Raw genomic sequence first — 13,329 nt, forward strand, 5'->3', positions numbered from 1 at the left:
GTTTGGATTATTTATTTATGAATTTTATTGTGTTATACTTATTGATTTAAATATTTTGAATCTATATTGGCTACAGTGGCTGTTTGGTCAAAATGATGGTTTCTCTGATTGGACAAAATCCACGGCTTTAAGCTATTTCTGAGCAAATGCATAAAGTACCATGGGTTGGTAAAAACAGTATGTTTTCTATTTTAATATATTTTCACATTTAATTTGAACCTTTGATGACAAAGTTGAATTTTCAGCATCATTACTCCAGTCTTCAGTGTCACATGATCCTTCAGAAATCATTCAAATTTGTTGATTTGCTGCTCAAGAAACATTTCTAATTATCAGTAATGTAGAAAATAGCTGTGCTGCTTAATATATTTGTGAAAACCATCCGTGATACTTTTTTTCAGGGTTCTTTGATGAATAGAAAGTTCAAAAGAACAACATTTATTTCAAATCTTACTGACCCCAAACTTTTGAACAATGTAATTTTGAATTTCTAAATATGTATTTAAAAAAAAACTATTATACCAACCCTACTTTTTTTTCATGCTGAATATCCTCTTTTAGCAAGAAAATTTTGTGGTTCTAGACAACTCCTCTGAAATTTTAACATCACAAATTCAGACGTGCAGGGCAAAGATCACCAGTTTCAAAGGCACTGAAAGTTAGAGAAAGTTTATCATTTCTAAAAGCACACAGCACATGACGTGTTTGTGACATTTCTCCTCTATCATATCAATGTGTTTTTTCCTCTTCCCTTTTTCTCTGTCTCCGCTGTTGAGCAGAACCATGTGATCTTTTGCCATAGACAGGGAGCCTTGAACAAATATGATTTTCATATCATTTAGACAGCACAGTGGCATTATGCAACGTATTTCCCTGTTAGTGGCAGAGTTGAATTGAGAACACAGAGATGTTTGTGCCTGTGAGGGCAGAGTGACGCTCGACATATAACAGGCCCTTCTGATGTGACTGTTGACAGACGATTCGCTCTCCTCTCGTCTCTGTTTCACATGTAGTGGCGTCACTTTGAAGGGTGTAGCTGTAAGCCATATCCTCCCAAGATCTAATCTAAATATTTATTATGAATCATAACCAGTTATAATTCGTCATAAATATTTCCCTTTTTGAGTTGAAAAACCCTACAATGTGTTCATTTTTTCGAGCGTGTTTGGACATTGTGAGACTGGATTTTATTGTAAGTCCTTCTGTCGAGCTGCAGGAAGAAAACCATACAGTTGAAGCCTCTCATTGGACCACTGTTGCCTTTTGAAAAAGGCACTACTACTTTTTCTAGCCAGGAAATGTTTTATTCTCACTCCTGCAGACGGCTGGCTAAGGACTGCTGTTTAATGCACAGAGTCAGGTGGCACCAAGTGTCCTCTTTATTACAAAGACATTTCTAATATCCTCAGGATGATTGTTATTCAGATAGGAGGCCGTCATGGTTACAAAACATATAGACTCTTGGACATCTTGATCTTAAAGGGATAAGCCCAAGAATGAAAAATATAATCCGTATGCTGTTCCAACTTGTTTTGTCACCCTTAACCCATTTTCTTTCAAGTGGAACACACAAGAAATTTTTAATAATCTTTCTATGTAGTTAAAATGAATGAGGACTCGATCTCTCAAGATACTTTTTGTAAAAGTATTATTAATATATAATGTGTGTATACACTGTTACACACACACACACATAATATATATTATTAATATTTTGTAACAATGTAAACATCCTTACTGCCAGTTTTGATAAAATAATGCTTCCTTGCTGAATAAGAGTATTAATTTCTAATTTATATGTAGGCCTACTGCATTATATAGGATAACTTGGGCAAATGTCAAGTATTAACAGTAAGTATTATCTTTACATTTAGGTCTGTTAAAATATAATGCTCAATTCATATAGGCTTCTTTTATAAAGATCATTTTTGTGCTTTCTTGACGTTTTGAAGCTTGACAGCCCCCGTTCTCATTCACTGGAAAAGAACGGCTGTGATATTCTTTAAAAATGTTTGTTTCTCACAGAAGAAATTCATACAGGTTTAGAATAGCATGAGGGTAATTAACTAATGGCAGAATTTTCGGTAACACTTCAGTATAGGGACCAATTCTCACTATTAACTAGTTGCTTATTAGCATGCCTATTTTTAACATATTGGCAGTTTATTAGTATTTATAAAGCACATATTCTGCATGACCATATTCTACATCCCTAATCCTACCCAAGACCTAAACTAAACAACTACCTTAATCACTATTAATAAGCAGCAAATTAGGAGTTTATTGAGTCAAAAGTAATAGTTAATGGTTTGTTAATAGCAAGAATTTGACCTTAAAATAAAGTGTGACCGAATTTTTATTTTTCAATGTTTCAATGTAATTTTTTTTCCCCCATCATCTTTATTTTCCCACATTTTCTTGCTCTTTCCCTCCATTCATCTTTCATTTACATCTCAGCATGTACTCTTTTTTTTGACGCCTGTCCTCTTTTACCCCCATTTTTCCTTAGCTTCCATTTAACTTTCCTCTGCTGTTCGTCCTTATTTCTCTCTGTCTTAACCTCCCTCCCTCCTTCCATCCATCTGTCTCTCTCAGTGAGCCCCGTGATCACTCTCTCTCCTCTTCGGTCTGCCAGCGAAGCTAAAGACAGCATATTTATCAGTCCATGTGGCGTTGTCATGCAGAAGGGCTTCTTATACCAGCTTCCATCATATCACAATTCTATATGCTACAACTACAAGCTGTTTCATTTTTGCTGGCAAATAAGATCCCCTTGTGTACAAGATTTTCCTGCATTTAAACATTTGTGTGTCTGCTCAAGCAAAATAAGCTAATTTAATCATTTAATGTGTTTTTTTCTTAATTTTTCATTCTGTTCTTTTGTATGCTAAATGAGCTTCTCAACATCATGGCAAATGTTTCTGCACGGGTCACTGTATATGTGGCCACAAAACCTGTGCGGCCCTTTTGAATGTGATAAAGAGCTGTGGAGGAAGTCAGACATCTCAACGGATGCGAAAAAGAGAAGAAAACGTTGCTGCTATTGCAGTAACTGAGATTGTGGCTTATACTGTATATTGTAGATTCATACTAAATAAAATGTTATGGGAATGAGGAAATGTACTTCATTTTTATTATGACTTTGGGAGTTCTAGTTATAGTTTCTAAATGTATTTTGGCTACCCTTATTATTCATAAGTTTTGTTCTGATGAAACTGTATTTGCATGAGGGGACCATCAGTGTAATACTTGTTTAGTTTGTCTCACAATTACAAATGCCACAGTTAAACTGGAAGAATGATGGTTAATATTCAGTACGGGTACTGTAAGTGTAAATTCTCTAAAGAATCTAGGTCCTTAAAGCCTGGATCTCCACCAAGATGTTTGTTTTCCTTCTGTGTAAAATGTTTTCTGTTCTAATGCTCTCTGATTGTAGGGAATAAACACTGGCCTTGGTTGCCTTTAGATATTCCAACAGAGGACTTATATCATTATGAGCTTGATGAAAGAAAGATTAAAGATTTTTTTAAAAGAAGGAAACAACCATTTTCATTAGAAGCACAGTCCTGATTTGGTAAGTTCACAGTAAACTAATCTTATGTGAAGTTAGTTTGGTGTATCATAGACTCTGATGTAGATAATTCAAATTCAAATGGCTCTAGATGATTATTTGAGCAGTAATTAGTCTTATTACATGGCTCTCTGGAATACTTGATTCTGATTGGTCAGTCACCGCTTTCTGTGGCCAGATGTTTTTGCATGATGAGCACTAAATGGTTTATTTGACCATTGTCCTGTCTACCAATATCCTGTGATATACAAGCTTTATGAGTCTTATCACTGAATTTTTTTCTCACATCATACAATGACTATTTAATGAATAAATATTATTATTATTATTATGAAGGTACCTCTAAATGTTATTTTTTATTTTATTATTTTAGTGTTTCTCTGTTAACCAGGATGATGACAGCTGGTCATTACTGCAAAATAAACCCTTTTAGTATGATACCTTTTCAGTTTTTTTTTTTTTTGTGATAATGACAATACGTACACATCTACTATATAAATATAAAATGCTATTATGTAATTATTGCATTTAACTTAACACATGTGCAGAAGCTATACCATTGAAAACCATTTTGGTCCTGATAGCTTAACCTTGTGTGATAAATAATTGATATCACAGAAACACTGTATTAAATGTTTGTTTTCCAGTGACCTCCCCAGCTCCTCCTCCTCTTCAGCTTCCTCTAGTGATGCTGTGCTGGAATGTGATGAGGGCTGATTTGCTATCTGACACAAGTGCTCTCTCTCTCTCTCTCTCTCTCTCTCTCTACACCTCCTTTCAGTTTCTGGTCTCAAGGGTGATGTATACCAGAGCTGCTTGTCTGCTGTTTCTAAGGGCAAACAGTCTCTCGCCTTGGCCACCACTCTAATTACCATGGCCTTGGCAGATCAATGACTGATCCTTCTCCCCCCCACACCCCCCATCCACACCTATTGCACAAATGTGTCACTTTAGCTGTGTGTCTTTCCATTAGCTTGCTCAATCATTGGTGGCTGATGAGACAGGGAACAGCATGCTTTTCTTATTGGCTAAGGTCCAAGGCCTCGCTAATATAATCCCCTCCATCGATTATGTTCTGTTGACTTTCAGGAGAATTTTTTTAGAGGAGTAATTAGGAGCCACCCACCCCGCAGCTGCTCCGAGGAGCCAAATACATTACTGTCTCTCTTTTAAAAAGCACCAATATCCTCGGTGCTGTTGGATATGTTATTACACTCTCATTTTCTTGTAGGGTTAGAGGGTGACATTTACATAATGTAAGTTAAAATGATCATATTTTTCAAAAACATATTTCATTACTAATAAATTCAGCTTTGTATCACAGGAAAAATAATGTAAGTTCTTTTCAATTGTAATAATATTTCACTATCAGTGTTTTTACTGTATTTTTGATCAACTAAATGCAGCAGTTGATTTTTTTTTTATCAGAATTTTGAAATACAAACTCAAAATTACCCTTTTTTTATTCTTTTATTCCATGGCTTCCATAGACTTCTACTTTAAAACTGGTCATTTTCTGCCACCAGATAGGTTCCGCCCACAAAAACGTCATCACTATTTGCAGAAACACGGAAATTGGCCTATAGTTGCCTTTAGTGGACCTCCATAATTAAATCATAATATTCATGGTTATCCCCTGTGATGACTACCCTGCCAATCATTCACAAAGTTCTTCACATCTTCCACCCCTTAAACATTTTGGCTTATTAGTTATGCTTTCAGATGCCAATAAGTGTCTAATACTCTTAGTTGAATACACATTACCATATTCACTTCCATTCTGCAGACTTCCATCTAAAATCAACACCAAAAAATCTTCAGATTCTGTCTGGGCCTGGTGATGACTTTATTCAGGTAGATTTATTAAAAAGATTATTTATGAATACTCATTGGCCCCTTTAAAAAGTGTTAGACAAGTGTATCGCTCCAAATTATTTCTAATTGAAAAATAGCGTTGCATGTTATAATGTTACAGGCGTTTCATTGCGATCCAAAACACCCTAGTTGGGAGGACAGGAGAGGACTTGTTGCATAATTACATGCTCCATGAGCCGATCTGTCTTGTCTTTGAAAGGATAATTGCCTGAGTGTCCTGATGAAACCTTTGTAGTTGAGAGAGAAGAGAAGCCGGTGAAGTTGTGCCACCCACCACGAATGTGTGGGGCATCAATTTGGCTCTTTCATTCCTCACAGTTATTTTTAAGCAAGGCAATTTACTCAATTGACTCTATGTACACAAAATGACTGCAGCTCTGAACTGAGGATCCGATCTGTGTAAAAGCATCATCTCTTGTCATGTTTATGGAAGTGTATATATACAAAAATCTTTGAATAGAAAATATAAATGGAGAAGCGACAAGCTATAATCAAATCAACATGTAATCTGTTTATGCTCTTTAAAATGCAGCGAGATCATGGGTTGTTCTGGCGTCAAACGCAGGTTATTATGCTCCAGCGAGCTTCTCATTTTCCTCTTTGTTTAGAAAATGGCGTTTGCCTGACGTGACCTCGGCTCAATGTTTGGAAGTGTCCTGCCCGCTATGTGATTTTGGTTTATAGCGCACATCATGTGCCGGCCAGCCCTCGCGTTGGGCGGCTGCTAATGTTTACATAATAGATGTCAGGTTGGCTGAGGCCTGAAGTCCATCAACACACACTAACTCACAGCGGACCTCGGCTCACTTCACAAACCCCGCTGTTCCCATTTAAGGCGCTTGACCCAGATTTATTAATGACCTTTAGAGTTATTTTACACAATAGCATGAGGAATGAGCTGAAAATAGTGACGAGTCTTGTTCCGGTGGTCACAGTAGAATAGAAGGTTACGTCCGCCACTGACCATTGCCCGTGTTGCCGCGGTGCATCACTGGCCTGCTTTTCGCCTTATGAATGACTGATGTTGCTATCAAACACCCTGCCCACATTTAGTCTCATCGTTAGGCATTGACAAGAGGCACTGCTGTTGATGTTTTCATCAGGGACTCTCTCCACAGTTGCTGTCAGATGATTATTTAAACAGCCATTAATCATTAATGGCCCACTTTTGCATGCGCTCTTATGTTTCTGAGGGCGCGAGAGCCGGTTACGCTGCGTGGCATGTCGCAATCGAAAAAATCGCCTTGGAATACGGCTTATATTTCACTTTTAGTCTACATCTCTACGTGAGGGCAGGCATCGAGTTTGACAGCCTTCACACTACATTGGATGTGTTTACACGTTTGTTTCCTGTGGCATTTGAATGGGATTTGACAAGCCCGAAGAGCGTGTGGAGGATTAATAAGCCCGACGGTTGCTCGGAAAGACTGAGACTGGTGTAGAATATGTATCCACTTAAAGCAAGACTAGGCCAGACTGTGTTCTTGGCTCGCGATTCCACGTCTTCTGGCATCTCGGTGTTCGACGGCGTAAATTTGCAGTAGACAATAACATATTACCTCCTCTTGGCATCGTGCCGTAAATTAAAAGTAGTTTTTCTGCTCTGTGATTATTACTCTTGGCTGCTTCAGCTTCTTTGGCTGTAACCCTAATAGTTATGAGCAATTCACTGAAATAACAACGACTTGATGAAATCACAGCAACTGTTGATTTATTTTAAAGGGATAGTTCACCCAAAAATTAAAAGTCTGTCTTTATTTTCTCACCCTCATTAGACCACATTAGACTTTGGTTCATCTTTAGAACACATGAAGATATTTTGAATATTCTCTCATCATATTGGCCCATCCATTGAAAATCCACACAACCAAAACTTTCACGAATCAAAAAGTACAAAAAGAAAGTACATATTACTTTTAATAATTTTTGTACTTACTGATGCATGAAACATTTTGATCGCTATTGATGATAGACAAAAAAAGAGAGAATATTAAAAATATCTTAATTTGTTTGTTTTTTGAAGATGAATGAAAGTCTTATGGGTTTGGAACAACATGAGGATGAGTAATTGATGACAGAATTGTCCTTTTTGAGTGAACTATCCCTTTAACAGTGTAAAGACGTCCCACACTTGTCAAAATCACGTTGGTTGCATATTAGCTGTTTACATTCATCTCCTTGTTTTTTTTTTAACAAAAATATGTTGATGGCAATATTGTTCCAAAGTAGCATCTGTCCCTGTAGCAATGTGTTAAGCAGACTGTGCAACTCATCCAGGCGAGCTTTCAACAGCATTTTCAATTTACCTTGCAAACTCCCGGCATGCTGAGGAGCGAGATGGATCCGGAGCCGGCGCGTCAGGTGCCTCTTTGTCTTGTCCAACGAATCAAGCGTTTTTTTCAGTATCTCAACAGCAGGTGAAAATCTAATTATACCAGGATAGCGAGAGGAGGCGAGCTGTTGCCATATTTTAGCAGCTCTTAATTGTGTGCTAAATAATCTGCCTCATGCACTCACTCCCATGTGGAGTCGCACCATGAAAAATGTCTCTGTGTCTGAAAAAGTCACGGAAAGATGTTTACTTTGTTTTCCCTCTTAAGCTTTCTTAGCGCTAGCACGTTCCTCTCGCCGTCTTGAAGTCTGTCAAACTGACATTTTAACAATAAAGGCAAAACAAACAAAAACACACCGATGCACATATAACACCTTATCTGGAGAGTCTTCTCCCTCACTACAGTAGATGTTTCGTTATTGGATCGAGGTGATGAATTATTACGCTGGCACCTCAAGGCTTTGGACTTTCAAACTTTGTTTTTTTCGTCCGTGCTAAATCCCAGATAAATTCGCTCTCTGAACACTAAGTACTCGGCACGTTGTGCGAACTCAACAGCTTAAAGTTTTGATCTCTTGGGCTTCTGAGGGATCCTGCGACTCTAATTATGTAAAACCCTTTAGCTCTCTGATGTCCATCATGGTTAACCTCCTCATAGGGTTAATGTGTCAGGTTCAGGACTCTCTTCCTTTCGCCTTTGCGCTGAGTGAGTGTAATTACGTCCTGCCTTGTGGTGCTACAAATGAGCGCTCTGGGCCTGCCGCCCCTCAGCTCACAGAATAACACACTCCTGCTGAAGTGGCGGCGAGAAGTGCACGAGGACGGATGGCTCTCTTTAATGGACCGGCCGTCTGCGAGCTCTCCGGCGATCCGGTAGTCACGTCACACACTGCGTCTCGGATACATGTCAGGCTAATGGAGGTGCTGATTATTTATTTATGGGCATTATTGCTAAATTGCTAATTACATATTTTTCTAGTGTCTAATTTCTTTACACAGTCATTTTTATAGTTGAAGGCTGTGTCGGCCCACCAGAAAACGGACCTCCCCTTTCCCTCCCACAGCTATTGAAGATGAATATAATAGCCTTGCTCTCCCTAGAGGACGGTGGTTAAGTCGTCTGCTTTTTGAAATGTATCTTGACTTGTATTCACTTGTACCCGTCTGCTGAGAATCCGTCGTGATTCAATTTATTACATTTATAAACATCATCCTTTCCTGACATGCGATTCCACAGTGAGATTTTGATAATCGATACAATCAGCTGTGTTTATTTTAAATTGGACTCTTAACATGAAATAAACGCATAGATTAAGTCCATCACAATGTGATACTTTGGCCCACTTGCTCTGATGGTCTCTGGATGTTTGTTATGGTTGTCTCGGTGTTCATTATAATAAAATGATTCTTTAATCTAGCACAGGCTTTTCCTTTTGGCGTCTCAGTCGGATAAAGACACGTTTGATGGGGCCCAGGAAGAAATCGAAAAAGAATACCACGTTTGAAAAGAGCTGGCAGCTGTTGAGCTTTCATGTCACAGGCTGCCTGCCATTAGACTGAGCAGCAATATTAGATAAGGCTCTGTAGAGCATGTTTCTTAAGATGGGCAAAAAGAAACCAGATGTGATGTGGACTGTGAGGAGCAGCAAACATCAAACATCTTCCAATCCCTTTGGTATGCTCAATCCTGCGGCGTCTTCCTATTAAAATAGATTCATCTAATGTTGAATTGATGTAATTGAGAGACTTTGAATAAAACTTCTTCTGTTTTTTGGTTCAGTAACATGGCACTCATTTTTTTCCCAAATCTATTAAAAAAACATTAAAGAATCAATTCATACATACAAAGATTTACAATACAGCTCTTAAATGTTTTTTTTTTTCCTTTGGAGAGAAAATGTTATTCAAAAGAAAACCTTGTTAATTAATTTGCCATACTCTTATTTTTTATTATATTATTGTTTCTTTTTTTTTCTTAGAAAAAAATCAGTGAAGCGGATGTTAAAATACTGTATTATTAATATTTGAAAAATTTGTCTGCCAAATCAAAATCATGTGGCTCAACCAGCAAGCTAAAAATACACAACAGGAAGTTATATTATAGAGAGGAACGTTGCGGACTGCTATGGCTGTGTGTCAAGATCAGTAAGCCTCTTAAAATATTAGGTAATTTGACCTTTTTATTACAAGGCCAGATTTGTTCATGTTGTAAACTGTGGTACAATCTACATTAAAAAGAAATGATATTTATGAATGAATACTTCTTGATATTTGAAATACATTGAAATATTTTTGGAATATAATGATTTATGATTTATCTCGGACAGCCTTAAATGCATAGTTCAACCAAAAATGAAAATTTGTATGCATTTCTTTCTTCTGCAAAACAAATGTTTGATACTAGATTAAAATGATTGATTAAATCAGCTGGTCACCAACCAACAGATGAGACTCCACTGTGTTTCTTTTTGGTGAACGACAATCATCCACTCCATCCAGGGAAGTGAAGCAGCAGTGTATTGTTTAAGATGGCTGCTATGATAGCCAGGTGTCAGGTCAGTGCAATCTGCTCCGAGCAGGCCATGTATTGATCCTTCACGCGGGACTCTTACAGAGATAAAACCTGTGTATGACATGTGAAAGGGTGACGATTCTCATCTCAAGGGCTCGCTCTGCTTCGGGGAAGTTCAAGCTGGCCTGCACCGTGCCAGCAGCAGCAGCAGGCTTTCCTTTCTCTGAACACATGGGCTTGAGAGGGCTGTTTAGCATGCAGATTTAATAGAGACTGCTAAACACGGCCCTTTGAAGGGCTTTAATAAACTGGAGCAGATGTCTTGTGAGTAGAGAACCCACGTCTTCTGCCGCCAAATGTACTTGTCTGGATACATGCATTTCCATGTGGTAGACAGCAGTAATTCATAACTGATACATTGTGCATTAAGGCTTCTTTGAGTGACAGGTGACCTTTCATGTTGAGTTTGTGTTTTTTATTCAGATGGATGTCCAGAGAATTACGAAACTTGAAAGCGGGAGGACAGTAGCACGGCAGGCTCTGGCACTCTGCTCTTGCACAAAAAAAAAAGTTCCCTCTGAGAAAGCTGTGGAGTGGCAGTGCTGACAGAGTCGGGTTCAGGGAGGAAAGAGAGCGGCACATCCATTAAAGCAGCTTCCCTCTGGCCATCTCTCCAACTTCAAACACACCAACATTAAAGTTCCAATAATGCAATGGGCTGATTCTCCCAAACGATGCTCGCACATCATAGCCGAGGTGTGCTAATGATGGGGGTAATGCTGAGAGACGTACACACGGATGGTCCATTACCTCTGCACAGACAGCATCTAAAGCTACTAAGGATGCTGTTGGGCCTGAGCCAGTATAACCACCATAATGTTGGTTCTCAAAGGCATTTTAGTTTTTGCTAAGTCAAGTTATGTTTACGGTTATATTATATGTTGATACGTTTATAACAAGCCATCAGCGAAGTGCCTTGGTTAGTTTTGAGATTTTCCTTTTTTCACAGTTTGATTGGACAGTTGAGTGATTGTTTTCCCTTTAATATTCAATATTCAATTATTAAATTATAATTATAGTAATTGTGTATTTTGTAGTTGTAATTATATATATATATATATGGTATAAATTGAAGTATCGTAGTATTACCATCTGATACCAGGATACTGCCACAGTGGCCAGTATTTTATTACATAAAAAATTTTATTGTATTTTATTTCGTTATTTTATTGTTTATTATTTAGTGTGTTTTATTATTTATTTATAAATTGAATTTAATTAGGTTTAATATTAATTGTAATATTTTTTTAATGTTTTTATTTTTAATATAAAGGTTTTTTTTTTTTTTTTTTGCTCTATTATATATTTATATATATATGGATACTGCCACAGTGGCCAGTATTTTATTACATAAAAAATTTTATTGTATTTTATTTCGTTATTTTATTGTTTATTATTTAGTGTGTTTTATTATTTATTTATAAATTGAATTTAATTAGGTTTAATATTAATTGTAATATTTTTTTAATGTTTTTATTTTTAATATAAAGGTTTTTTTTTTTTTTTTTTGCTCTATTATATATATATATATATTGAAGTATCATGGTATTATTTAATAAAAACTTTTTTTTTTTTTTTTTTGGCTCTTGTTGTATATATATATCGAAGTATCAATGTACTTTTAATTACTATGCCAGGACACTGTCCCAGCCAGTGCATGTTATTTTATTTATTTATTTTATTATCATCATTTTAAAAATATAAGTAAAAACATTTAATTAACTTGCAGTCAAAACCTTTTTGTTTTTGTCTTCTCTTATTGTAGTTTTTTTTTTAAGAATATAAGTAGACATCTTTTAATTTACTTTTAACAAAAAGGCTTCTCCAGTTTGTAAAAGAACAAATGTTCACAAAAACAATGTAGTAGCATAGGCATAAACGAGCTGTATAAGTGCTCCTCAGAGAGTCGTGTGACCTTGCAGTTGTCCCTGTGTGAGGAGGTGGGCCAAGGTGCCCTTTGTTGTATTGGATTGTCTCTGTGAACTCTCCCTGCTCTCTGATGGAAGCACCAGCGCAATTATGGACTCTGTTTGTCATCATTCATTCTCATCTCCTAAAACCTTAATCCTATTTGTGCCTCATCATACTCTCCATTATATCAAGCTTAGCCATGTTTACTTCACTTGGAGGAGGAACATGTATTTTTCTCTTTCTTTTTGTTCTGTTGTAATGCTGAGATAGAAGCTTCAAAAGCTCCAGTCATATGTGGTTCAATTTTTGACTATCATTTTTGTCTTCTTCTGAAGGGGTTCTTCCTGACCGTATCCTTGGAGTCGATCCTGAAAGTAGCCAAACACGCTTCGGAAAACAACAAGATCTTCTGCTTAAATCTGTCAGCTCCATTCATCTGTGAGTTCTTCAAGGAGGCCCTGATGAAGGTTATGCCCTACGTGGACATCCTTTTTGGCAACGAGACGGTGAGCATGGTTGTGTGGACACACACGGCATGAAAGTATATGTGAAAGAGTTCAAAGGGATAGTTCACCTTCAGTTGCTGGTCCCCATTGACTTCAAGAGTATGGGAAAAAAAACAATATGGACCCAAATGGATTCAAATTTGAAATTGATTTTAATTACAAATTTTATATTTTTGTATTCATACACACAGAATAGTCATCTCGCATCAAATGCATTGTCATCCAGCACTGACTGTACTCATTGTGAGTGTAACACTACTCAGACCGCCTGCAGACTGGGCCATAAACAGCCTCTTACCTCAGCGTTTGAGACGCAGACACCGGAGTAATGTTCTGAGTCATCGTGGTCTCAGGTCCATGCTCTGAATGTGCGGGTAGAGGCCTAGAGGGGAGGTGTTACAGACTGGCAGTGTGGGGTAAAGGTGTTTGACTTGTACTGAGAGTCAGACCTAACAAGTTAAAGCTTTACTTCTATATCTAAATATCTCTTCAGCACTTATTTTCATCATATGGGTAAGGGTGGGTGGTATGACCAAAAACTCCATGTTGTGAGAAAATGTAT

The 13,329-nt window shown here is 37.3% G+C and overlaps 1 protein-coding gene across 2 annotated transcripts in view; it reads left to right on the forward strand.

The window, feature by feature from the left end:
- Positions 1 to 13,329, forward strand: part of adka (adenosine kinase a) — a 163,611-nt gene that overhangs the window by 108,837 nt on the left and 41,445 nt on the right. For both annotated transcript variants that reach the window (XM_016556754.1, XM_016556755.1), the window contains exon 7: positions 12,597 to 12,767. In XM_016556754.1, coding sequence (XP_016412240.1) covers positions 12,597 to 12,767 — 171 coding nt within the window. The remainder of the gene's footprint in view (positions 1 to 12,596; positions 12,768 to 13,329) is intronic.

This window comes from Sinocyclocheilus rhinocerous, unplaced genomic scaffold (genome assembly GCF_001515625.1).
Source record: "Sinocyclocheilus rhinocerous isolate Xijiao unplaced genomic scaffold, SAMN03320098_v1.1 scaffold677, whole genome shotgun sequence".
NCBI lineage: Eukaryota > Metazoa > Chordata > Actinopteri > Cypriniformes > Cyprinidae > Sinocyclocheilus > Sinocyclocheilus rhinocerous.